Here is a 25,783-nt window from a genome sequence, read left to right on the forward strand (position 1 = left end):
CGCCAGGTCAGCCCTGAGTCGGGGGGTGGGGGTGGCCAGGGCCAGGGCCAGATCCTGCCCGTGCCAAGGCGAGGCTGCTCAGCACAGAGGCTGCTCTTGCTCCTGGTTGCAAGATGCTTCTGGACCAGCGTCTGGATCCGAAGTAGGCGAGAGTGATGGTGGCGCATCTCCAGCTGGCGGGGGGGGGGGGGCGGGGGGTCTGAAGCGGCTCCCATGTTCTCCGGACGGAGAATGTAGGTCAGGTTGGTGAAAGGCCTCCGGATTAGAGGCTGCAGCTGCTGCTTCCTTGGAGGGCTGGAGCGGCAGATTGTCAAACGGGGGGGGGGGGGTTTGAGGGAGAGAACTTCATTTGAGAGCTCCTTGAATGGCAGGAATAAGCTGAAACAGAATAAAAAAATTCCTTCCAGTGGCACCTTAAAGACCAACTAAGTTAGTTCTTGGTATGAGCTTTCGTGTGCATGCACACTTCTTCAGTGTATCTGAAGAAGTGTGCATGCACACGAAAGCTCATACCAAGAACTAACTTAGTTGGTCTTTAAGGTGCCACTGGAAGGAATTTTTTTATTTTGTTTTGACTATAGCAGACCAACACGGCTACCTATCTGTAACAGGAATAAGCTGCTCACTGCCAAACCCCAGCTCCTCTCCCTGCTGCCTCAGTTCCTCATTCTACCTGAAGGAAGTTGGCCTGAGGCAAGGACAGCAGAAGGGGGGATTCGGCTGAGCAGGGGGCTGACCCACTTCTGCCCCTGTTTCGCTTTCAGGCCCTGGTTCCCCTTGGAGCGGCTCCCTCTGGTTGGCTGCCACACAGGATCCTGTGGCAACCCCAGCAAGCCCAATCACCCAGGTGCTTCCTTTACAGGTGTCCGCTCAGTGCAGCTGCTCTGCCTTGGCAGACGGAAGGAAGAGAAGCGTCACTTGGGGGGCATTTCCAGGCAGAAGCCGAGGGGGTCAGCCTGTGGGTTCAGGGAGAGGACAGAGCCAGGATGAGACAGGCAGGATGTTTGACACCTGGGGTGGACAGGTGTAGAACCCACCTTATATCTGTGGTGGTTTTAAACTGCTTTTAACATGGCGTTTTAATTGTCGTAAACCACCCTGGGACCTTAGGGTGAAGGGCAGGTAACTTGTATCATAACTATTGCTGTATACCACCCCAATCTCAAGAGGGCCAGATCCCAGTGGTTCCTTTTGGAAGCCCCAATGATGGAGGGGTTCATTGCATCACTCCGAGGGGGTTTTGCTTCTTCCATGGGCACAGCCTTGGATCCAGACAGGCACCAGACATTGTTCTCTGCTGCTTTGCATCTCAGTCACACAACTAATTCTAACCTCTCTAAGCTCTGGCTTTATCTGTTTAGGGAAAGGCACCACTCATTTGCCGTCTCACACCAAGTCTTTTTGATCCTTTGTGTCTTAATGGCCCTTCAACCAGGCTATTTCCTGGACATGGGAAGCTTAGCCTAGCTTAATTAGCTCTTAAAATTTGCTGATTCCAGGGGATTAGAAATGTCTAGCACCCAACAAATACAAATGTATTTGTTGGATCCGGGAAGGGATAAAAATAAAAAATACAGATCAATTAGATTTGGAAGGTCATGACAATAGATTTGGCTAGCATCCATACTTATGGTACGAAAAGGCAAGAGTACATCAAAGTTTTCAAAATCATATTATAAAAAAGCAATATTTAAAGTTTGGGAGAAGTATAAAGGAATACTAGAACAAAAAACACCATGGTGGCTTTCTCCACTAGAGGCAATATCGGGGGGGGGGGATAAATATGGGCTACGTACAGAGAGTTGTTAATAGAATCAGAAAGTCAATTAAAATTGAAAGAATTTAACAAAGTTAGAATGTAACAGATTGGTTACAATATTTACAGTTAAATGAAATATTTAAGAATCATAAAAAGAGGATTTCAATTTTTCAGAGATAAATAATAGAAAATGATATAAAGTTAATATCAAAAATGTACAATCTGTTGCTAGAATGGGAAACAAAAGATGAAGAGGTTAAATCAGTTATGATTAATTGGGCACAAGATGTGGGACACAATATTCAGATGGAGGAATGGGAAAAATTATGGAAGAATTAGTTTAAATTTACAGCATGTGTGGCGATTAAAGAAAATTATATGAAATTGATGTATAGATGGTACTTAACTAGCAAAAATGTATAAAACTAAGGAAAGCAAATGTTGGAAATGTAAAATAACAGAAGGGACTTTTTTCCACATGTGGTGGGATTGTAAAATTATAAAAAAAAATATTGGGAAATGATTTATAATGAACTGAAGAAGATGTTTAAAATAAACTTTGTTTTAAAAAAAATTCAGAAGCTTTCATACTAGGTATTACAGAAGTGGACTTACCAAAAGCGCAACATTATTTATTTATGTATGCAACTACCGCCAATACTTTGGCCACCTCATGAGAAGAGAAGACTCCCTGGAAAAGACCCTGATGTTGGAAAAGATGGAGGGCACAAGGAGAAGGGGACGACAGAGGACGGGATGGTGGGACAGTGTTCTCGAAGCTGCGAACATGAGTCTGACCAAACTGCAGGAGGCAGTGGAAGACATGAGGGCCTGGCGTGCTCTGGTCCAGGGGGTCAGAAAGAGTCGGACACGACTAAACAACAACAACCGCCACACGGACATTACTAGCACAACTTTGGAAAGAAGATGGTGCCCTAACTAAAGAAGATTGGCAAGTTAAATGGCAAAACTGACAGTGAAACTAAGAAACAGAGACGACAATGAATTTAAGGAAGAATGGAAGAAGTTTATTGCATATATACAGCATTGTACACAGGGTAATACATTAGCAGGGTTTTAAAAGTACTTGTAATTTCAGAATGAATGAACAATAGTGATTTAAATAAATTATAAATTTAATAATGGACATGCAGTATATCGACAAATAATGGAACCAGGGAAGGGACTAGAGGGAAATCAATTTGTTTTGTTTTATTGTGGTGGTGTTGTTGTTGTTAGGAAAACGAATAAAATATTCTTTTTAAAAAGAAATGTCTAGCACTCAGCTTAATACACATGGGTCTAGTATCCAGTTTCAACACTCCAAGCATTGATTACATTCTAACACCTACTAGACCCAGGAATTTAGGGGAGTCTGGTACCCACAAACTCTTCATAATCTGGGGCCCAATGTGGGGGCGGTACCCAGGAACCCAGAGAAGAATCAAGTGCCAGTTGGCACTAGATCCTGGTTCCCTGCTTTGGCATTAAGTCTGACAACTTTTCAAAATCATTGGGGGCGGGGGAGGGGTTTAATTGCGTGTAAGAAATCTATTAAAAATCGTTTTGAAAGCAGCAGCGCTCTCCATGACTGGCCCTCAGTGACTGGGTGCCTTTTGGTGTCCAGGGTGGGGTTTTTTTCCTGGGGGGGCACTTATGGGAGAACAGCCGTTCTGCTGCCTGAGGCCCTCTTTCTTGGGGTCCTGGAAGGAAGAACAGCAAAAGAGGCTTGAGCCAAGGAGTCAGCCGAGGGCGGGTCAAAGGCCAGCTCAAGCAGGTGGGTGGCACCCACCCAGGTGAGCCTCGCTCGGGGCTGCAAACCCCGCACACCTGTGGGGGAAGGGAGGGCGGATACTGCCGCCTGAGGCCCTCTTGCTTGGGGTTCAGCTTGAGGTGGTGTAAGTGGGGGTCCCCCAGAGTTGGCGTCCCCCTGCCCCCTGCCCAGAGTCACCCCAGGCACCCCAGGCACAAAAGGGATATGGGGTCTCTCAGGCAGAGGACCCCCCCCTCCCAGCTGACCCTTCCTCTGCCCCCAGGGTGGTTATTACCGTATTTACTCAAATGTCATGCGCACCTTTTTTGTCCAAATTACCGTACTTTTCCTTGTATAAGACGAGGTTTTTTTACTCAAAAATAAGGTTAAAAAATGGGACTCGTCTTACACACAGGCAGTGCATTGTGGCGCTGGGCGATTGGTTGCAGCTGCGAGCTGCAGCTTGTCATTGAGGGCCTTCTCGGTGGTGGCGCCCGCCCTGTGGAACACCCTCCCACCAGACGTCAAGGGGAAAAACAACTGCCAGACTTTCAGGAGGCATCTGAAGGCAGCCCTGTTTAGGGAAGTTTTTAATATCTGAAGGACTGTTGTATTTTAATATTTTGTTGGAAACCCAGCCAGATAGGTGGGGTATAAATTTATTATTATTATTAGTGATTTGGTGGGTGATTGTTGGCTGCTGCGGCAAGGGCTGCTGTGGGTTGACTGTTGCTGCCACAATCGGGCGTTCGATTTCCGGCTGCTGTTGGCGAGTGGGAAGACGCTTCCTGTGTTCCACGTTATGAGCGAATCTGAGCATTTTCCATTCTGGTTAGCGATTTTCTGCAGTCCCCCCCCCCCAAGAAGCTCAAGAAATCTTGGCAACCCCCCCCCAAAAAGTTCAACAACTATGGGCCATCTCCCCCCATTTCCTTTGAGTCCCCCAAAATAAGGGGCGTCTTATACAAGGGGGTGTTATCCACGGAAAAATACGGTATGTCGCAAAAATTAGGGTGTGCATTTAGTTTCGTGTAAATATGGTATTCTTATTCTTTTCATTTGTTCAAGGTTTCAAGAAACCGCAGGCATAAAACACACAAGATAAGAAGCACCGTAAATGGATAGCTTTCAAAGGTAGAGACTAGATGGCAGCTGCAGGCCCAGGCGCCCGACTGGGGAGGAGGCCCAGATGGAGGCCCAGACCAGGCTGGGGCCTTGCCTGCCCTCCTGCCACTGCTCCCTCAGGACCAGTAGGCCCTAAGTGGCCCCTTCGGGGAGGGGGCACCCCAATTGGCCCCCAGAGGACAAGGCCCTGCCCTGAAGGGGGGCAGCTGGGGGGCCATTTTGCAGCTGGAGCCGCAACTCCCCGCCAAGGTCTCCTGCCTCGCCTCCTGGGGACCCCTCCTGGGGGAATCTGGGCTGGGGGTGGAGGGGCTGAGGGTGGCTGGGCCTTGGGGCAGAGCAGGGAGAAGCCGCTTTGTCACCCCCCCCCATGTCTGCCCCCCAGTAGCCACAGCGGCTGGCCCCCAGCCCTCACGCGGTGGAGGCCACGTCAGCTCCCCTGCGCCGGGTGGTGAGAAAGTCCTCGCCTCCCCTGGGGAAGCCACTGGCCTGGTCTAGTCAGCCCTCCCCCCGCCCCCATGCCAGGCACCATCTCCTGAATCTCTGGTGGGGGGCACTCCGGAGCCCCCTTTGCCTGGGCTGGGACTGGCCTTGGTGGCCTTTGCCTGCCGCCTCTGACTCGGTCTCTCCTCTCTTGTCTCCCTTCCAGGTCTGCTTTGGGCCGAGAGGCTTCTCCTTCGTGTAACAGGTAGGATGATGGGGGACTTCTGCGCATGCGGGGAAGGCAGGTTGGAGGGAAGTTTCCCCCGTCTGAGGCCAAAATGGGAGCCACTGGCATGCGTGAGAAGCCCCCTTTTCCTGTGAACAATGCACCTCTCTCCTGGCTGACGACTTCTTGCAGCTGGAGCCTCCATCTACTTGCTGATTAACAAAGAAGCAGATATGCTGGAATTTGGCAGCAGCCCTTCTGCTTTGCACCCGGGGCACATTACATCAGAAACAGTCAGTGTGGGGCAGAGTGTGGGACCAGGAGCTGGGAGACAGGGTGCAAATGCCCACTCAGCTATGAGCCTTGGGGCAGGTACGGTCTCTTAGACTTGCCCCATCTCTCAGGGTTGTTGTGAGGATCGTGTCCCATGGGGGAGAGTCATGCATGCAACCTTGAGCTCTTTGGAGGAAAAGTGGTATGTAAATAGGAACAAACTGGAAGGAAGAAGAAGGAAGAGAGAGAGTGAAAGTACAGTGCAAGTCCCTTAAGCCATGACAAGCGGCTTGGGCAGCCCCTGGGGAACCTCCTAGGGGCAAGAGCTTGCACAACTTGGCTGTGGCTTGTTTTCTGACCTGCTGCGGTTGTGGCCATGGCCTGGACGCCTGCTTGGCAGCAGAGGCCACAGAACTGCAGCAGCCAGACAATAAGTTGGTGGGGAGCACACACACCCCTCAAATCTTGGGCCGGGCAATCCATCTAGCGCCAGTCCCCTCCCGTGAAACTGGGCACATCTTCAGTCTGTTGAACTATTACCTTAATCTGCTGGCTTTTGCTCTGCCTTTGATGGTGAGATAAAAGGGTTGCATCTACCAGCTTGTAAAGGCACATCCAGAATATGTTCAGACAGCTTTTTATTAACCTTCTCTTGGGCTAACTCCAGAATTAGGTAAAGGTAAAGGTAAAGGTACCCCTGCCCGTACGGGCCAGTCTTGACAGACTCTGGGGTTGTGCGCCCATCTCACTTAAGAGGCCAGGGGCCAGCGCTGTCCGGAGACACTTCCGGGTCACGTGGCCAGCGTGACATCGCTGCTCTGGCGAGCCAGAGCCGCACACGGAAACGCCGTTTACCTTCCCGCTGGTAAGCGGTCCCTATTTATCTACTTGCACCCGGAGGTGCTTTCGAACTGCTAGGTTGGCAGGCGCTGGGACCGAGCAGCGGGAGCGCACCCCGCCGCAGGGATTCGAACCGCCGACCTTTCGATCGGCAAGTCCTAGGCGCTGAGGCTTTAACCCACAGCACCACCTGCGTCCAGAAACTCCAGAATTGGGGCCTGTTAAATAACCCACTAGAAGGCAAATTAGACAGTGCTTCCCTGAGTCCTGACTAGGCCTTCCACAGAACTGGCCTTCCCGTCCACGGCAAGAGCAAGACACTCTGGACTTCCGTGGGAAGATGGTGGGAACATGGGCCTTGCCAGGCTGCCTCATCTTGTTTCGCTGGTCAAGGGTCTGGTCCCCAAGAGTAGCCAGTCGGATGGCCCTGCAAAGCTCACTAACAGGGTGTGAGGCCCATTTCCTAACATCTAACTAACCCCTTTCCTCTACCTCCCAGGCCCTATAGCTGACCCTAAGCATGTATAACTGAAACCCTGTGCCTCTCCTTCCTCTGTTTTCTCCCCTCTGTCGAGTTTTAAATGATAAGCCCCTTGGGACAGGGACCTGTACTCTGTAAAGTGTCATTCATACTGATGGCACCATATAAACAAACAATCAGAGACTTTTAGAGTTGGAAGGGACCCCAAGGGTCATCAAGTCTGACCCCCATTTGCCGGACTCCAGTCTGCAGGAGCCTCACCTGTTCTCCAACAATTCCCGAAGATTATAGGCAGAGGCTCTGATATTATACCAGCAAGCTCCTTTCACACCCTTTTGTGCAGCTCATCAGGCCCTGGAGATCTGAATTAATTCAAAACCGCTAGGTGTTCCCTGACCACCTCTTTCCCTATCTTAGGCAGCAGCTCCCTCCTTGCGGCGTTTATTCTGTTATCACCAGGTTGGGCTCTGCTCTCGTTTTGCGCGAAGACACAGGCAAAGTAGGTGTTGATCAGTTCTGCCTTTCCTCTGTCTCCAACAGTATTTCTCCATCTTCTCCACACAGAGGACCTACTACTTGCTTGTTCTTCCTCTTGCTTTGAACATAGCTGAAAAACCCCGTATTGTTTTTAACCTCTCTCGCAGGATTGAGTGATTTCTGAGCTTTAACCTGCCTGACCAGGGAGAATGGCTAAATCGCAGGACATCATAGCAAAGTGGTTGACAACACAGCGTGCCTGCTGCTGCCTCTGCCCCCCAGTAGTCAAAGACGCAACCTCTTCCCCCTGCCTCAGGAGGTGCCCCTTTGCTCTTGCAGCCCTGGGTCTCCCTGGCCTGATGTGCTTTGCGTCTTCAGCCAGGGCAAAAGGCTGCAGCTTCTCATGGCCCTTCTGCATTCTCCAGAACCCTTTTCTGGAGGACTGAAACATTACAGACATTAGTTACACGTAGGTAGCCGTGTTGGTCTGCCGCAGGTATCTGAAGATGCACACGGAAGCTCATACCAATAACAAACTTTGTTTTGTTTAGTCGTTTAGTCGTGCCCGCCTCTTCATGACCTCCTGGACCAGAGCATGCCAGGCACTCCTGTCTTCCACTGCCTCCTGCAGTTTGGTCAGACTCATGTTTGTAGCTTCGAGAACACCGTCCAACCATCTCGTCCTCTGTCGTCCCCTTCTCCTTGTGCCCTCCATCTTTCCCAACATCAGGGTCTTTTCCAGGGAGTCTTCTCTTCTCATGAGGTGGCCAAAGTATTGGAGCCTCAGCTTCAGGATCTGTCCTTCCAGTGAGCACTCAGGGTTGATTTCCTTAAGAATGGAGAGGTTTGATCTTCTTGCAGTCCATGGGACTCTCAAGAGTCTACTCCAGCACCATAATTCAAAAGCATCAATTCTTCGGCGATCAGTCTTCTTGATGGTCCAGCTCTCACTTCCATACATCACTACTGGGAAAACCATAGCTTTAACTATACGGACCTTTGTTGGCAAGGTGATGTCTCTACTTTTTAAGATACTGCCTAGGTTTGCCTTTGCCTTTCTCCCAAGGAGCAGGCGTCTTTTAATTTTGTGACTGCTGTCACCATCTGCAGTGATCATGGAGCCCAAGAAAGTAAAATCTCTCACTGCCTCCATTTCTTCCCCTTCTATTTGCCAGGAGGTGATGGGACCAGTGGCCATGATCTTTGTTTTTTTGATGTTGAGCTTCAGACCATATTTTGCGCTCTCCTCTTTCACCCTCATTAAAAGGTTCTTTAATTCCTCCTCACTTTCTGCCATCAAGGTTGTGTCATCTGCATATCTGAGGTTGTTGATATTTCTTCCGGCAATCTTAATTCCAGTTTGGGATTCATCCAGCCCAGCCTTTTGCATGATGAATTCATAACAAACTTAGTTGGTCTCTAATGTGCTACTGGAAAGGATTTTTTTATTTTGTTTCAATTACGGACATTGTTTATCTAAGTTTTGCTCAGAGTAGACTTACTGAAAGTAATGGACCTACCTTAGTCACATTCATTAATTTCAGTGGGTCTACTTTGAGTAAAACTTTGTTGACTACCACCCTAGTATTATAAGAATGTTATATTATTACCGTGCCCTGGTAGCACATTTCTAGTGTTCTCCTAGCCCTGGCCCACTTGTTTTCTCCCCATCTTTGCTCTCTTGCATCCCAGGATTCCAACTCAGCCTTGCCCAGCCAGCCAGGAAGTGAAGTGCTCAGGTCCAGGCCTGGAGCTCCCCCCTGCTGCCACACTGCCCCCCTCCCTGCTCGCACCACCTGTGCCCTGTCAGCTCAGCACCAGGTGCGCTGAGCAGGTGGTGACTGGATCCCCTCCTCCCTCCTGCTCCCCTCTTGTGCCTCTGACACTCCACTTTCTCTCTAAGGCTACTGCTCTCCTTGCGAGGATTCCTGTGGATCCTTCCATTTGTGCAGCTGGTGCGTTGAGTAGATGCCTTCGGTTGCTACCCTGTCACCCAGTGTCACCCAGTCCTTGAGGCATCTCTCTGGGGTGGGGGTGCTGCATATTGAGGGGGGGAGAGTTGGTGACTCTCAGGCTCCACTCTCAATCAAGCTCCAAAGCCGCTCAGCCCACCTGCTGCTGCATTGGAGGAAGAGATCTCCTTATCGCCTGTGATCTCATTTGACCAGAGTAATAAGAGTCTTCCTTTTGGGATGATGTAGTATCCCCCCCCCCCCCCATAGCTTTCTAGATGGAATGAAGGATATATAATTGAAGGGCAAGTCCCAGGCTGTAGCCAGCTGCTGGGCGGGGGGGGCAGGGGGGTGTCTGCGAAGGCAGCCTGTGTTGCTCATGCAATAGCAGCCCAGGCTGGCCGCCAGCCCTTCTCTAATGAAGCCACTTAGAATGAGCCTAATCTAGAGTCCCTGCCAAGAATGCCACTCTCTTCCTCCCCTGTCCCTGCCAGGCTGCTCAAGGCAGCCCTGTGGGGCAGATCTGCTCTGCCTCTGCTGCCCTGCCCTGGGGCTGCAGCCACCCCTTCTCTGCCAGTTTAATCAGCCCTGGACAGAGTGATCCTAACCCTCCCCCCCCCCCATTTCACCTGCCTGCGCTTGCCCTGGGGGAATTGCCCTCCTGCCACTGGTGTTAATGCAAAGGAGTGGGGAATGTTCTCCTGTGTGTCTTGGGTGGGCCTCTCTTTGAACATGGTCAGGATACTCCAGCTGGTCCAAAACAGGCCAGCAGCAGCGTCTCGCTGACAGGGTCACACCATGCTGCCTGCACTGTTTTACCCAAGGTGTCCTTGCCAGTTAATATTTGCATTTTTAGTGATCTTTCACGGGGCATAAAGACCACTTCTGGAAATGTAGTGGAACTTTAGCACTCAATTCAGGGCTAGTTTTTTCCAGAAAGAAACAATCTGTTTGCAACCCTGTTAATGGGGGAAATCCCGTTGCTGGGCCCGACTCAAAGTGCTGCTATTACCCTTTAAGGCCCCCAAAGGCTTGAGGCTGGGGCAGCTGAAGCGTCAAGGCCCTTTTCTGGATGTGGGGGAAGGAGAAGGTTCCTTGAGCGAGATTCTCTTCAGTTTTGTGTCCCCCAGCCAGGCTCTCCTGAGGCCCACGCTATGACCTTTTTCTGCACCAGCTAAAGACATTTTCATTTCCTCAGACATGTCATTCTCTTTAGCCTCTTTGGTGCTCGTGAGATCCCACATCCTGATATTGCTCTCTCTGGCCGGCTTGGGGTTAGTTTGCTTCTAGATTTCACGTTTGTGTTTTATTATTTGGTAGTCTTTTCATTTTTACTGTAAATGGCAGAGAGCCTTTGTTATTGGGCAATGTATCAGTATTGCAGGAGAGTAAATAAGCCTTAAGAAGAGAACTTGAGGGGCAGCATGGGGCAAGGAAGGTGTGCTCAGTGCTCTTGAGCCTCATGCCCCCCCCAAGACACCTCCCAGAGATCCCTGTCAAGCTGGTGAGAAACTGGCTGGCTAGACAAGACTCTCTGAACACAGAGATGAAGCAGAACCGACAGCCGGCTGCTCTCCACCTTGACTCACCTTGACTCCTGCTGCCAACCGGGGGCTAGGCCTACGGTGCCAGGATGCGGCTGCGGCAGCAGCATGGAGGGCCTTGGAATGTGACAGGGATGCCCCACATTCCCCGGAGTCTCCCTGGGGGCCTTGCCTCCCTAGCAGGAGGAAGGTGGGCTGCCCTCTGTCCCTGAACAAGGAAGCCACCCCACCCCCCTTTGGGGCACGCTCCTCTTTGTCCCCCACCAGCCTGCCTGCCTCCAGACCCGGAATTGGCGTGGGCACAGGAAGAAGGCCTGGGAGCTTGAGGGATGCAGCGAAGGGTGGGCATGGCCGCAGTGGACTGCTTTGCATCTGCTGCCCTCTCCACCCCCTATTTGTTGGTGATGGGTGGTCTTTTCCCAGTGGGGGGGATGGTGGTGCTGGTGGGTGAGGAAAGCACATTCATTCTAGCTCTCCCCTCTTCAGAGGCAGCCGCAAGCTCTGTTTCCCTTGGACCACCATGAGTTCTGGACCGCGAGGAGGCAGCAGAGATGGTGCTGGCAAAGGCCTGGCTGGGGCTGGGGCCGCCTCTCACTCCTGGCAGCCCCCTCACATCCTGGTGGTGGAGGCCCACCCCTCCCACTGGGCCCACACCTGCCACAAGCTCTGCGATGCCCTGGAAAACGTCTTCTCTCTGGCCTGCAGTCTGGCGGGTCCAGCCCGCATCCCTCTGCTCAGCCTCTACGTGGTCCAGAGCCAGCAGGAGTGCCTTCTTCCCTTTGTGGTGAGTGAGTGCTGCTGGGGGGCACCGTGAGCAGCTGGGAGGAGGGGAGGCATCTCTCTGCTGGTCTGTCCATGCAGAATCCTCGTCCTGCTCCTTGGCTTGCCATCCCAGCAAACGCCAGCCGATTTAAAGGGCTCCACACGCCCACTTTCAAGGGGCCTTGTGCCACGGAGGGCTCCTTTGTGTTTTCTGGAGGGGTAAAATGGAGCAGCTTCAGGCGGCAGCACTTCTGGGCAGCAGAGGCAGCTTGGAAGAAGCTCACCTCAGAAATGGTGCTGCAGAGCTGGAAAAGGTCCACAAAGGGGCAGCCAAAGCGATCCAGGGAATGGAGCGACTCCCCAAGAAGGAGTAATGGCAGCGCTGGGGGGGGGGTTAAGTTACAGAAAAGGTGTGTAAAAAGTGACAGAATAGAAGTGTGTGCAGTGCTGCACTGCCTGGAGAATGTGAGGAGCTCTCTCTCTCTCTCTCTCTCTCTCTCTCTCTCTCTCTCTCTCTCTCTCTCTCTCGTAATGGCCAGTCCAGTGATGCTGGATGGTGGGAGGTTCAGGACAGAGAAAGAAAGTGCTTTTCCATGCAAAGTGCCGTTAGACCATGGAACTCCTTCCCACAGGAGGCACCAATGGCTTTAAAAGCGGATTCGACAAATGCATGGAGCATAAGGCTCTCTGTGGCTCTGCCTCCTCTGTCTGGGGTTGAATGCTTCCGAATGCCCGCGGCTCGGAGTGCCAGTGGGGGAGCCCTGTCCAGCTTGGGGGCTTCCCTTGCTTGGCCAGTTGGCAGCCAGTGAGAACAGGGCGCTAGGCTAAGTGGGCCTCCTTGCGCCTGATCCAGCAGCCAGGTGCCTCTGAGGGCCTTGCCCTGCTCTTGCGCAGACCTCCCCCTCCAGAAAACTCTTCTTCAGCTGTCCCCAAAGCAAAGAGGACCCCTCGTTTCTCTGGAGGAGCTGAGCCTCAGAGAGCCTGGCCACCTTCCTCCCGAGCAGACAAGGCAGTTGTCTCCTTGCATGGCTCCTGCAGCGGACTCCCAGAGAGCCTCGGCTGGGCTGCAGCTCATACCTGGCCAAGCATGTCTAGACTCGGGTGTCTCCTGCCCACAGAGGGGCTCATTAACTCAGGCTAACTGGCAGTGAAACTGCGCTCAGCACCCTGGCTGTGTCTCTGCCTTGGCCCCCGGCCATGATGCCCAGGCCGGCCCCAGCAAAAGCCCAAGCAGCTGCATCTTGGGGGGGGGGGGGCTTTCCAATGCCCAATGTGTCCCACTTCATGCCCATCCCAGAGACCAGGGGAGCAGGCAGAAGCTGTGGGCAGAGTGCATGGCCCGGGTCTTCCTCCTGGGAAAGGAGACGAGAAGCAGCTATTTGCCCCCCCCCCCGCCGCCCCAGGGGTGAGCACCCCTCACAGGGGAGGCATTGGGCCCTTGCTGAGGCACATCTCCTGCCCACTGTCATTGCAGCCGGTGAGAGGGAGCTTCTCTCGGCTCCAGAGCTGCCTGGCGGAGCTGCGCGCCTTGCCCTCTGAGGGGGTCTTCCACCTCAAGGAGGACGCCATAGTCCAGGCCGTGCAGGATGGGCTCCAACAGTTCAAGCAGTACACGGGGCAAGGCATGGCTGGGGCCTCCCTGAGCAGCTCTTCCCTGGAGGTAAGAGGAGGCCAGACTGGGGAGGCCAGACTGGGGAGGCCAGACTGGGGAGGGCCCCCCCCCGTCTGCTGCACACCAACTAGCAACTGCCCAATTAGGGAGGAGGGTCGCTGTTTCTCTCCACTTCCATCTCCCCCATCACCTTCCAGCCAGGTTGGGGGTCTTCCACTGCAGGGGGTTAGACTAGATGATCTTCGGTGTCCCTATGAGATTTCTGCCCAAACATCCTTCCCCAAGCAGAAGCTGGCACAGAGGCACTAATAATAATAATAATAATAATAATAATAATGGTAGTGGGCAGGAGCCTCTGGTGCCCTCCAGGACCACATCCACTCCTGAGTTGCCCCCTCTCTGCCTGCCTCTTCTGCAGCCTCCAGCAAGACAGGGAGGCCTTGCAAACTCACCTCTGCCATCCTGCAGGCAATACAAGGAGCTCTGCAAAGCACCAGTTTGCATGGAAAGAGCAAGTTGATTCCTTGCACAGAATCCAGCATGACAGGGAGTGGCAGATTCCCTCTCGTGTGTCCCATTACTGCCAGGGATGTTCATGGCAGAGGGGCATGGTTGGTGGCACTGCCATCTGTTGCTTCAAGAAACTCAGGGCACATGTCCATCTATCCCTCCCCAAATATATCCACTCAACATCCTGGTGAGGTGCATTGAACTGGACCAAGGTCACCACCCTGTGAGGTTCCTGGCTGATCAGGGATCTGAAGCGCCCCCACCCCACCCCTCTGGGCTCCCCTCTGAGTCTCCGGCAGCCATGGGGCTTCTCTTCCAGATGACCATCCTGACTGGCCAGCCCAGCGCCAAGGTGGCCAAGCAGCTGGAGGCTGGGCTGCAGGGCATTGACCTGCTCAGCCTCCGCCAGCTGCAGGTGGTGGAGGTCTCCACAAGGGGGCTGCAGGAGGTGCCTGAGGCTGCGGCGGAGGACGGAGAGGGAGCCACCCCCAGCAGCAGCAGCAGCAGCGACAGCCGTGGGGGTAAGTGCCCCCCAACCTCTGGCATTTCAAATGATGCTTCCGAGCCTCCCGCTGGGTGTTGCTATCGCTCCGGGATGCTCCTCTGGTGTCTGCTCCAGAGCAAGTGCCATTCATGAAAGGGAACTCATGGCTTCTGCCTCTGATTAGCCGTGAATGGCTGGCAAAGTGCCCCCTAAGTGCACAGGAAGTCAGTTTCTGTTCCCTGCAGGGCAATGAGAAAGGTGGTGTTAATTCCTTGGGTCCTCTCATGGGTTTTTACATTTTCTTCTTTGGCTTTTACAGCACATTAAAATAAAATAAAGACAATGAAAGGATGTCACTAATTGAAGCCCACCCCGACCAGGCAGGGAGGAGAAATTGGCAGAAGAGGCTTGCCAGAGATCTGCGCTGGGACCTCCCAGGCTGCTCAGTTTTAGCAGAGAGCAGCTGGAGAGGAACCAGTTGAATCTGTCTGGATTAGGAGGAACTTGGGTAATTGCGCTTGAGTGTCACCTAAAAAGGTGACACTCAGGGCAGAGACGGGTTTCCCGGGGCATCCAGGGCTGCTCTTTGCTGAGACTTAGAGAGTCGGGAGATCCAGTCGCAGATCTTGGTGCTCAGTGAATAATTCATGCCTCATCCCAAGCTCTGCTGAGGAGGAAGCACTTAGAGGCGCAGGAAGCCGCTCGGCCCAAAGGGGGAAACCTCTAATTAAAGGCGCGAGAGCCCAGGAAAGCCTCTGCGGCACTTGGCCTGCTCCCTCTGGGCTGGCTGGCGCTGGAGCTGAATTTTAAGCAGGGGGAAATCACCACAAATCAGATCTTGGGGGAAAAGGCAGGAGAATGAGGCAGGAAACTCTGGCGCACAGCTGTGGGTTGGCACCAGCAGCGCCTGAAAGGGAGCCGGCAGGAGCCTCCGGAGGACAAGAGCCAGGGCAGCTTTCTGCCCTTTGTGCAACCATCACACTGCCGGTTGCAAAGAGGTCCTGAGAGGGCCAGACAGGCCCCGCAGAGGTGACTTGACTTGATGTGGAGAGACAAATGCACTCCCCACCCCAAGTCACCCTTTGGCCAGGCCAGCTGACGGAAGCCCTTCTCTGGGGAAAGCCAAAGATACCGCTGGGGACTTCTTGCTTTCAGTCTCACCCCAGATGCAGAAGGGAAAGCAGTGAAAGGGGCCCAGCCTTGGTGTGTGGCTGGGCTGTGCATTGGGTCTGCTTCCTCCCCTCTTGCTAGCTGCAGGGAGCCTTGATCCGCCTGGGTCTCTCAAGGATCTGGAGTGTGGCTCCCTGACGGGACTGGGGCATAGAATCCTAGAATCATAGAGTTGGAAGAGACCACAAGGGCCATCGAGTCCAACCCCCTGCCAAGCAGGAAACACCATCAGAGCACTCCTGACATATGGTTGTCAAGCCTCTGCTTAAAGACCTCCAAAGAAGGAGACTCCACCACACTCCTTGACAGCAAATTCCACTGTCAAACAGCTCTTACTGTCAGGAAGTTCTTCCTAATGTTTAGGTGGAATCTTCTTTCTTGTAGCTTGGAACCATTGCTCCGTGTCCGCTGGAGCAGCAGAAAACAACCTTTCTCCCTCTTCTATGTGACATCCTTTTATATATTTGAACATGGCTATCATATCACCCCTTAACTTCCTCTTCTCCAGGCTAAACATGCCCAGCTCCCTTAGCCGTTCCTCGTAAGGCATCGTTTCCAGGCCTTTGACCATGAACTGGACACAGTACTCCAGGTGAGGTCTGACCAGAGCAGAATACAGTGGCACTATTACTTCCCTTGATCTAGATGCTATACTCCTATTGATGCAGCCCAGAATTGCATTGGCTTTTTTAGCTGCTGCATCACACTGTTGGCTCATGTCAAGTTTGTGGTCAACCAAGACTCCTAGATCCTTTTCACATGTACTGCTCTCAAGCCAGGTGTCACCCATCTTGTATTTGTGCCTCTCATTTTTTTTGCCCAAGTGCAATACTTTACATTTCTCCCTGTTAAAATTCATCTTGTTTGTTTTGGCCCAGTTCTCTAATCTGTCAAGGTCTTTTTGAAGTGTGATCCTGTCCTCTGGGGTGTTAGCCACCCCTCCCAGTTTCGTGTCATATGCAAATTTGATCAGGATGCCCTTGAGTCCATCATCCAAGTCGTTGATAAAGATGTTGAATAAGACCAGGCCCAAGACAGAACCCTGTGGCACCCCACTAGTCACTCTTCTCCAGGATGAAGAGGAACCATTGATGAGTTCGGTCAGACAGCCAGTTACAAATCCACTGAGTGGTAGCATAGTCAAGACCGCATTTTACCAGCTTCTTTACAATAATATCATGGGGCACCTTGTCAAATGCCTTGCTGAAATCAAGGTAGGCTACATCCACTGCGTTCCCTTCATCTACCAGGCTTGTAATTCTGTCAAAAAACGAGATCAGGTTAGTCTGACATGACTTATTTTTCAGAAATCCATGCTGACTATTGGTGATCACAGCATTCCTTTCTAGGTGCTCACAGACTGTTTGCTTAATGATCTGCTCCAGAATCTTCCCTGGTATTGATGTCAGACTGACTGGGCGGTAATTATTTGGGTCCTCTCTTTTCCCCTTTTTGAAAATAGGGACAACATTTGCCCTCCTCCAGTCTGCCGGGACTTCGCCTGTTCTCCAGGAATTCTCAAAGATGACTGCCAGTGGTTCTGAGATCACATCTGCCAGTTCTTTTAATACTCTTGGATGCAGTTCATCTGGCCCTGGAGACTTGAATACATCTAAACTAGCCAAGTATTCTTGTACTATCTCCTTAGTTATTCTGGGCTGTGTTTCCACTGCTGAATCATTTGCTCCAAATTCTTCAGGTCGGGCATTGTTTTCTTTATCGGAGAAGACTGAGGCAAAGAAGGCATTGAGGAGTTCAGCCCTTTCTGTGTCCCCTGTTTGCATTTCACCATTTTCTCCTCTGAGTGACCCCACGGTTTCTTTGTTCTTCCTTTTGCTACGAACATACCCATAAAAAAGCCTTTTTTGTTGCTTTTAACCTCTCTAGCAAGCCTGAGTTCATTCTGTGCTTTAGCTTTTCTGACTTTGTGTCTACACGTGCTGGCTATGTGTTTGAATTCCTCTTTGGTGGTTTCCCCCTTTTTCCATTTTTTGTACACATCCTTTTTTAATCTTAACTCAGTTAAAAGTTCTTTAGATAGCCACCCTGGCTTCTTTAGGCACCTTCCATGTTTCCGTCTCATTGGTATTGCCTGAAGTTGTGCTTTTACTATCTCCCTCTTAACAAACTCCCAGCCATCATGAACTCCCTTTCCTTTTAGTATTACTGCCCATGGGGTCTCACCCAGCACTTCCCTAAGTTTTATGAAGTCGGCTTTCTTAAAGTCAAGAAATTGAGTCCTAGTATGCTTGGCTGCTCCTTTCCACTGTATAGTAAACTTCAGAAGAGCATGATCACTCGCGCCTAACGATCCTTCCACTTCTACCCCACTAACCAGGTCATCAACATTGGTTAGGACCAGATCTAAAATGGCTGTTCCTCTTGTTGCTTCTCCCACTTTCTGGACAATGAAGTTGTCTGCAAGGCCAGTGAGGAATCTGTTTGACCTTATGCTCTTGGCTGAGTTTGACATCCAACAAATATCCGGGTAACTGAAGTCCCCCATTACTACTATCTCCCTTCCTTTTGCATGCTTGGCCATCTGTTTCAGGAAGGCATCATCTATGTCCTCCGTTTGGCTTGGGGATCTATAGTAAACTCCCACAATAAGGTCACTGTTATTCTTCTCTCCCTTAATTTTGACCCAAATGCTCTCACTTTGGCTTTGAGGTTCTAAATCTTGGATTTCTTCACAGGTATACACATCCCTGACATATAACGCCACTCCTCCTCCTTTCTTGTCTGGTCTGTTTCTCTGAAATAGATTGTATCCCTCCATTATTACATTCCAATTGTGGGACTTATCCCACCAGGTTTCAGTGATGCCTATTATGTCATATTTCGTTTGCTGTACCAAGAGCTCAAGCTCATCTTGTTTATTTCCCATGCTTTGCGCATTAGTGTACAGACATTGAAGTCCATTAATCATTCCCCCGTGTGTCTTATTTAAGGATTTTTTCCTCCCACCACTAGGTCTGCATGCTGTTTGCTCCATTTGGTCTATGACATTTGGATGATCATCCTCATCAATTGATAGACTCCTACCTTCAGGAGCACTGTCTCCCTCCCCCACATTAGTCAGTTTAAAGCCCTCCTGATGAGGTTTCTGAGATTTTTGGCAAAAACATTCCTCCCAACCGTTGTGAGGTGCAGCCCATCGCTCGCCAGAAGTCCATCTTCAAGAAACTGCAGTCCGTGATCTAAGAATCCAAACCGTTCCTGTTTACACCATTTGCGAAGCCAGCTGTTCACTTCCACTATTTTTCCCTCTCTCCCTGGGCCACGTCGTTCAACTGGAAGGACAGATGAGATGACAATTTGTGCATTTAATTGCTTCAATTTCCTGCCCAGAGCCTCGTAGTCTCTTTTGATCTTCTGGGCAGAGCTCTGCTGGATCAGAACCGAGGCCCATCCAGTCTCCCCAGCCCCCAGTGCCCCACCCTGGCCCCCCAGATGCCCCTGGGAAGCCCCACAAAGTTCAGAGGCAGACTACCCCTGGTGCTGGAGGCACCAAGTAGCAGATGCAAGGCTAGGGCTCCTAGGAAGGGAAGGGAAAAGAGACCGTCAGTATCATAATGCACAGCCTCAGGAACGCCTTGCTGCAGCCGCCAGGATTTTTAGCAATGGCCTTCTGCTGCCCCCTAGTGGGCACGGCCACTCTGTCTCTGCCCTCGCTTGGGCTGCGGGCTCTTCCCTTTGCAAGGCAGCTGCCCCCTGGTTGGGCGCTGGAGGGCTGTGTGCTCCCTGCCTCCTCAGTGGGGCTGCTGGGGAGGGACAGATGGTGGCATCTGTCGTTCTTAATCCGGAGCCGCCTCCTTCTCAGGCGCAGATTTTGGCCCCCACCCCCTGCTGGCCTGATCCCCCTGCTCAGCCTCCCGGATTAAGCCAGCCACCCTCCTTGAGCTGTGACTGGTCCTCTCTCTGTTGCTAACCAGGCAGGCAGGATTCCCACTTCTCCTTTCTCACAGCCACCGACTTGAGAGGGCCAGGCTTCCTGCGGGGAGAGACCCAGCCCCTGCTGGGTGCCTGTTTCTGAGCAGCAGTGGCCGGAACCGTGGCCCTCGTGGTCTTGTATTCCTGCAGCAGTGGCTGGTGGGCCTCCTGCCTCCAGTGCCAAGGGGGTCTCTGCATTGGGGGACGAGGTGGGACAAGGTCACCCTGGTCCCAGAGATCACCATCACCTCTGCTGGAGACTTTCCTCCTGCAAGGAGCCTCCCCAGCGGAGATGTGAGTCCCAGGCAGGGTCTCTGCTGGACTTGAAATTGTCTTTAGATACACAGTGGTCTTATGTCCTCTTCTTGCCATGGGAAACCACTTCAAGGTGCTTCCTAAATGTTTTGCATCTGCGCTTGGCCTCCTCTGGGCGGTTCCTCTTGTCCCCCTCAGAAAAGATAGAGTAGAGCTGCAATAAGAGACAACATTTGGCCCGGAAAAGGGCAGCCAACATGATCCATGGGCTGGAGTGACCCTCCTATGAGGAGGGGGCTGGCTGGGGCTCTGCTCTGCCTTTACCCTCGGAGACAGCCAGGCTTGTGAGTGCCAGGAAGCCCAGGAGGGCAGAATCCTGCTCTGGCGCTCAGGTCCCTTGGGGCCCCTGCGAGAACAGGATGCTGGACTAGATGGGCCACTGGCCTGATCCAGCGGCTTCTTCTCCTGTTCGTAGGAGGAGACGGTACAATATTCAGGGCTTTTTGTTCAGAAAAATAGTAAGGCTTTGGGGGAGGAGGGGGGCATGATAGCTTATAGGAGGGTACATGGTGAGGAGAAAGGGGAGCGAGAGCGTTTCACAAGGCTGGAACCAGAGGCCTCCAAGGAAGCGGGAGGCTGGGAGGCTCAGGAGACACAGCTTTTGGCCCCCAGAAGAGGCAGAGACGGCAGCCACCAAGTGGGATGACGTAGAACTCAGGCAGCTCATGGCCCTGGAGGATGGGCCTCGGTTGGGTGGCACAGGATGGGCTGGCCAGGCTGGCAGCTGCTTTCCTCCTGAGGCCTGGGAGTGGGGCACTCAAAGGACACGCAGACCCTCCAGGAGCCCCAGACTTTGCTTACGAAGCTGTGGGCATGGGGGGGGAGGCGCTGCTCTAAGGGAGCTGTCTCTTTGTTCTGGGGGGTGGCAGGAACTTGTTGGGATGCCCAGGCTGAGCCATTGTCGGGGGGGGGGGGGATACCCAGGCATGTGCAGATGGGGCTCCTTTCCTCTCCCTGCAGAGAGCACTGTGACCCTGGGCGCAGTCCTTGATCTCCAGACTGTGGAGAATGATGTGGTGGCCCTGGAGACCTTCTTCAAGGGCTGGTTCCACGACCACAGCCCAGACCAGGAGCACCTCCACCTCCTCCTGCCCGCTGGAGCGCTCTGCCCCCCTGCTGCAGCCCAGAGCTGCCCAGGTAAGTGTGAGCCAATGGGATTCCTGTGTTGCTGCTTCACCCAGACTGAAAGCTTCCTCTTCAGGGAGTCTCTCTAACTCTACGATTCGCTGCTTCTGTGAGCCTGCTGACACCACACCCAGCACCTACCCTTTGGGACCCCTTGCTGTTGTGGGAGAGAGACGGGTGCCCTCGTCTCTTGCCTCCGCTGCTAAACATCTCTGTCCCATCCAGTGTTTGTCCAGTATTCTAAACTCCCTTTACATTTACAAATGTTTTGGTTTTTTAAATTGTTTCCCTGTGTGCAGTTGTTCTTGCTATTTCCGTATTTGTTTCATATAAATTATTGCATAGTAAATTGCTTCGGCATCCCTCATGGGAAGCCACTCATAAATAAAATTATTATTTACACAAATAAATACACACACGTACTAAAATGACTGATACAATGAAATGTTACAAGGAAGCTGACGTAAAAAAATAATCAAAATTTAAATAAACCCAATGGTTTTGAAAAAATAAAACCATATATTTGAATACATATCTGTCAGATACATACATGGGTAAGCTTACTGAAGCAAATCATAATAATAATTGCCGCAAAAGTGCTAGCATCATTCCCATCGGCACGGAGTTCCAGAGTGTTGGTGCTGTAGTCTGTGAGGGGGGAGTCCTTGGGGGCATTAAATGCCCAGAGTGGTGCCTTGAATTTGGACGGGGCCTGGCGGTGGCTTTGCCCAAGGCCCCAGGCTGAACTCCAGGGTTGCTGGAATGCCCCCTGCCCCATCCAGGCCAGGGCAGCCTCTCCAAGGGGTTCCCATGGAGTAGCAGGGTCTTCTGCCCTGGACATCTGCCCAAAGACACAAACCTGATCTCTCCAGCCCTCGCCCTCTGCCCTGAGTTTCATCCTGGGCAGGCAGTGCTGCCCGCTCTGGCTGGCAGTGGCTCTGGGTCCTTGGCAGCTGGAAGGGTCCCCAGCTGCCATGGCTTGGCAGAAGCATGCCCTGCGCCCCCTTAGCCCTGCTGCCTTCTGCCCTTGCAGTGTGCGTGAAATGCGATGCCCAGGAGAGGTTTCTCAGCCCCGCTCTGCTTTCTTCCGCCTGCGGAGATGGCCCCACCACACAACGGGAGGATGCCAGCGGCCCCTTCTGGATGGCAGCTGGCCCAGACCTGGTGCCACGCAAGCTCCACATCCTCAGGTACCTGCCCAGGAGCCATCCGAGCGGGGCGGGGGGGGGAGCACACTGGGAGCGCCCCCAAGGGCCCCTTTGAGAAGAGGGCCAGCCTGCCATGCCCCTCAGCCCTTCCCCAGTTCCCAGATTCCAATGGAAAAATTGTGTTGTAGCCACACCAGCTGCCCTGGGAGCCCTGTCCCATGTTCAAGAGGTGTGACTGCAGTGAGAAGCACTCTGTCCATGCTTAGAGGCACTCTTAACCCAAAAAGGGGCTCTTGTTAAAACTCAGGAAATCTGGCTTTGGCCACTCACTCTCTGGGCTACAGGACCTTTTGGCTAAAGGGCCCCTCAGGTGGAGGGGGCAGGGCAGCTGCTGTGCTGGAGCCAGTGTGTTTCTCTGCCTCTGCCCTCCCCCCCCCCCCGCGCTTCCTGTTCTGGGCCGGCTGCTCCCTTCCCCTGAACCTGCTCTGGCTTGCCTGGCTCAGTGGCGCTTGAGGAGGGTGGGGAGGACAAGCAGCAGCCCCCACTGGCTTCCACAACTGCAGACAGCCTGGGGGAAGGATCCTCCTCCCTTGGGAGAGCCTAAGGCAGAAGTCGCAACACAAAGCCTGAAAAATAGCAACAAACAAATGGCTGCTTGGAGGAAGCCCAGCAAGGCTGTTCCTGACTGAATGAAGGAGACCCCAACTCACCCACCCACCCGCTTCCTGTTTTGCCTTTTTAAATGCAGCAGAGCGAGGAGTTCAGCAGCCTCTTCCCTGCTCCCCACTTCCCATCTGCATGGGGGGAGGGGGCCAAGTGCCCCCACCAACGTGGACAAACTGTGTCATGAGGTGCAGCCACAGATCGCAAGGCTCTGGCAGGCCAGGAAGCCCTCCCCCCCCCGCTCCCCTTGCCATGATGCAGGAGCACCTTAACAGCTCTCCCTCTCCACCCCCAGGGCATGGGCAGGTGGACAAAGGGGGCAGAGGAGTGGGTGTCATAGAAGAGGTTGGAGCCACACTGGGCAAGTCACAGGCCTATCAAGTGGCCTGGTGTTTTGTCTGCTGATGTAACCCCAGTTGGTGGCCAGATGTGCATTGCGGGGTGGGAGTGCACTGCTTGCAAAAGTGCCATGGCAGGGCAGAGGCTGGTTGGCGCTCTGCTTGGGGACAGCCACCCCCCCCCACTCCACCCCCAGCAGCTCAGCACAGAGCCCCCCCCCCCCCGGAGCTGCCAGGCAGGCAAGTAGCTGACAGGCACACAAACAGCAGCAGCAGCTTCCTCTTCTTGGCTGTTCTGGCAGTTGCTGACAGCCAGGCTGCTGCAGGTTCCCCTTTGGCGCAGGACATCCTGCCAGGAAATGCAGACTGCTTTGCAGAAATGGTCCCTCCGAGAACCCCTCTCCCTCCCAATTCTGCTTGTGAGACGAGCCGAAGAGAGCCTCCTGTGGGGTCCAGCCAGCGGCTTCTCCAGCCCAGAATCCTTTTCTCACCAGATGCCCCAAAGGGATCCAAGGGCAGCTCCCCTCCTGGGGCTTCCAGCACCTGAGAATCAGAAGCACGGCTGCCTGGGTCCCGGAGGCAGACCAGAGCGCCCCTTGGGCCCAGGCTCATCCTCTTGGTTAGCCTTCCAAGCTGGTGGCCGTCCCTGCCTCCTGAGGGAGGGAGTTCCACTGGTGAACTCTGCTCTGTGTGAAGAAGTTCCTTTTATCTGTCCAGAGTCTTCCAACGTTCAGCTTTCTGTCATGTCCACCAGCTCCATGGTTTTCAGAGAGGAAAGCTGTCCTCCAGCCACTCTCTCCATGCCAAGCATTGCTTTATAAACTTTGATGCTGTCTAAAACTTGCCTTTCCTGCAAACTAAAAAGCTGCAGATGCAGCAATCTTCCTCCACTGGGGAGTCACTTGCCCCTAGATCATTCCCAGTCCTGGGGGGGCCCTGGGTGCTGCCTGGGAGCCGGAGGCAGGCTCTGCCCCCCCTGACCAAGGCCCTGCCCCCCGTCTCTTGCAGGGCCCTCGAGGCCAAAGGCCTGTGCACCTCGCTGCTCTATGGGCTGCCTCTGGTCATCCGGCCCACAAGCTGCTGGCGGATGAACTGGGATGAACTGGAGGCCAACCAGCAGCTCTTCCGGGCCCTCTGCCACTGTCTGTGGGTGAGTTGGGGTGGAGGGTGCAGAGTCGCAAGGCACTGAGTTATGGGGGGGGTGGAAGGTTCCACGCCTGCAGGGCTAAGCCATAGTGACCCCCGCCATGTGACGGTGCCTGCCTTCAGGAGAGGGCACCCCCCTTCTCCCTGGCACAGGGTCCCTGGGAAAGAGGAAGGAGAACCACCACCACCCCAGGAGGGGGGTGCCTGAGGCTGTAATTTCCTCTTTCAGAAGCGAAACTGGCTGCTGCTGGCCAAATATGAGACCCCACCAGGGGCCCCCGGTCCTGGCTGGGGTCCCCGCTGGCCGAGCCCCCTCCAGGTCCTCCTGCCCTCCGAAGGGGCCGCCTCGCTGCTGCTCTGCTCCCTGGTGGGCCGGGAGCTCCTCCTGCCCTGCAGCTTCCCTCTCCTGCCAGCAGAGCCTCCCCAGGACACTCTCAGCCAAATGGAGGCAAGTAGCAGCACACCCCTCCAACAACCTCGCCAGGCAGGAAGGGGGGTGGTCCCGGGAGAGGGTCCCAGGGGCTGCACCCTCGTGGTCCCACCCTCAGGCTCTGCCTGCTTTCAACCCTCCTGCCCTGGGGGGTGCGGAGATACAGGGCTTGCACCTAACCCTTGCTGGGAGGGGGGGCTTTGGCGGGTGGGCGGCAGGAGGGGCCTGGCTGGGCACCAGTGGCTAGGAATGCCCCCCCCCCTCTGATTCCATGATGAAACCACGTTTTCCCGCTGGCTCCTTCCCTGCAGAACGTCCTGGACGGCCTGGAGCTGGAGCTGGCCTACAGTCCCCTGAGTGGGGGGGCCCCCCTGTACCAAGCCCTGAGGAGCAGCCTGGGGCGCCCACCCCCCTCCCGGCCCGAGCGCAAGGCAGATCGGCACCTGCCCCGTCAGGTAGATATGGCAGGCACCCTCACCCCATGGACAGGGCTGCAAAGATCCACCCCAGTGGCTGTTGGGGGGCGGAGGTCCACCCCACTTGTGATGCAAAGGGAGCCGGTGCCCCCCAGGAGTGGCAAGGGGGACCCAGCCCTCGCCTGGGGGTCACGCTGCCTTTCCACCTCCTCCTTCTGCCCACAGCAGGGCAGCCGCCCCCACCCGGGCAAGGCCAGGGCCATGGTGGCCCCCCTGCGCATGGCACCCGCTGCCCCCCGCCCACCCGCCGTCTCCCTGTTCTCCGGAGATGAAGAAGAGTTCCTGGACACCATGTGACGCCGCAGGGGCCACTCCCTTCGCCCCATGGAGGCCCCGCTGAGCCAGAGCTCCCACAAAAAGAGGAGCCCAACCCAGACAGGCACCCCACGACAAGCACCCTGTTGAGCACCTGAGGGGGGGCTGGAGTTGTCCCTCCCCTTCGTGTGGCAAAACTGGAGCCTCTGCAGCAATGCCTGGATCTCTGTCTGCTTGGGGGGACGAGTGTGGCGGAAGCCCCCTCCCCAGTTTCTGGTTTCTGGAGACCCCCTTCAATAAACTTTTGTCTTTGTTGCACCAAACCTTGAGCTGTGCCCTTCTGTCCCCCCCCCCCTGCAAGAGCAGGGCACTCCCCCCCCCCCAGCTGTGGGGAAGACAGAAGAGGAAACCTGCTGGGAAGCCACAGAGGAGGAAGCAGCGCAGGAGGCGGGGGCTGCAGCCGCTCCCTGGGCCTCTTCCGCCTTGGCACCCCCAGGCTGCACCTTTTGGGGGGAGGGAGTTCTGCCTGGGACTAGTGGAAGGAAGTGGGGGGTGGCTCATCACTC

The 25,783-nt window shown here is 53.9% G+C and overlaps 1 protein-coding gene across 15 annotated transcripts; it reads left to right on the top strand.

Moving 5' to 3' along the window:
* The first annotated feature begins 44 nt into the window (after nucleotides 1-44).
* On the top strand, nucleotides 45-25,540 carry M1AP (meiosis 1 associated protein). Of its 15 annotated transcripts, none has more exons than XM_079990903.1 (12): nucleotides 45-237; nucleotides 5,284-5,315; nucleotides 10,505-10,580; nucleotides 11,337-11,634; nucleotides 13,087-13,272; nucleotides 14,054-14,249; nucleotides 20,597-20,773; nucleotides 21,795-21,951; nucleotides 23,919-24,060; nucleotides 24,286-24,504; nucleotides 24,798-24,941; nucleotides 25,128-25,540. In XM_079990903.1, the coding sequence occupies exons 3-12, from the start codon at nucleotides 10,507-10,509 to the stop codon at nucleotides 25,257-25,259; spliced, it is 1,725 nt and encodes a 574-aa protein (XP_079847029.1). In that variant the 5' UTR covers nucleotides 45-237; nucleotides 5,284-5,315; nucleotides 10,505-10,506; the 3' UTR covers nucleotides 25,260-25,540. The 15 variants fall into 15 exon arrangements, with proteins under 15 accessions (XP_079847029.1, XP_079847023.1, XP_079847026.1 ...); XM_079990900.1 differs by lacking the exon at nucleotides 10,505-10,580 and adding an exon at nucleotides 7,295-7,376 and having other exon boundaries at nucleotides 219-237; nucleotides 5,284-5,322; XM_079990909.1 differs by lacking the exons at nucleotides 45-237; nucleotides 10,505-10,580 and adding exons at nucleotides 3,511-3,555; nucleotides 7,295-7,376 and having other exon boundaries at nucleotides 5,284-5,322.
* Nucleotides 25,541-25,783: the final 243 nt, after the last annotated feature.

The sequence above is a fragment of the Podarcis cretensis genome (assembly GCF_951804945.1).
Source record: "Podarcis cretensis genome assembly, chromosome: 9".
Lineage (NCBI taxonomy): Eukaryota > Metazoa > Chordata > Lepidosauria > Squamata > Lacertidae > Podarcis > Podarcis cretensis.

Coding starts and splice junctions, on each gene's coding strand:
- M1AP (XM_079990896.1), top strand. CDS start 4,315: ATGAGCGAATCTGAGCATTTTCCATTCTG. Junction 5,316..10,504: donor CCGAGAGGCTTCTCCTTCGT/GTAACAGGTAGG, acceptor TCATTTCCTCAG/ACATGTCATTCTCTTTAGCC. Junction 20,774..21,794: donor TGCAGCCCAGAGCTGCCCAG/GTAAGTGTGAGC, acceptor CTGCCCTTGCAG/TGTGCGTGAAATGCGATGCC.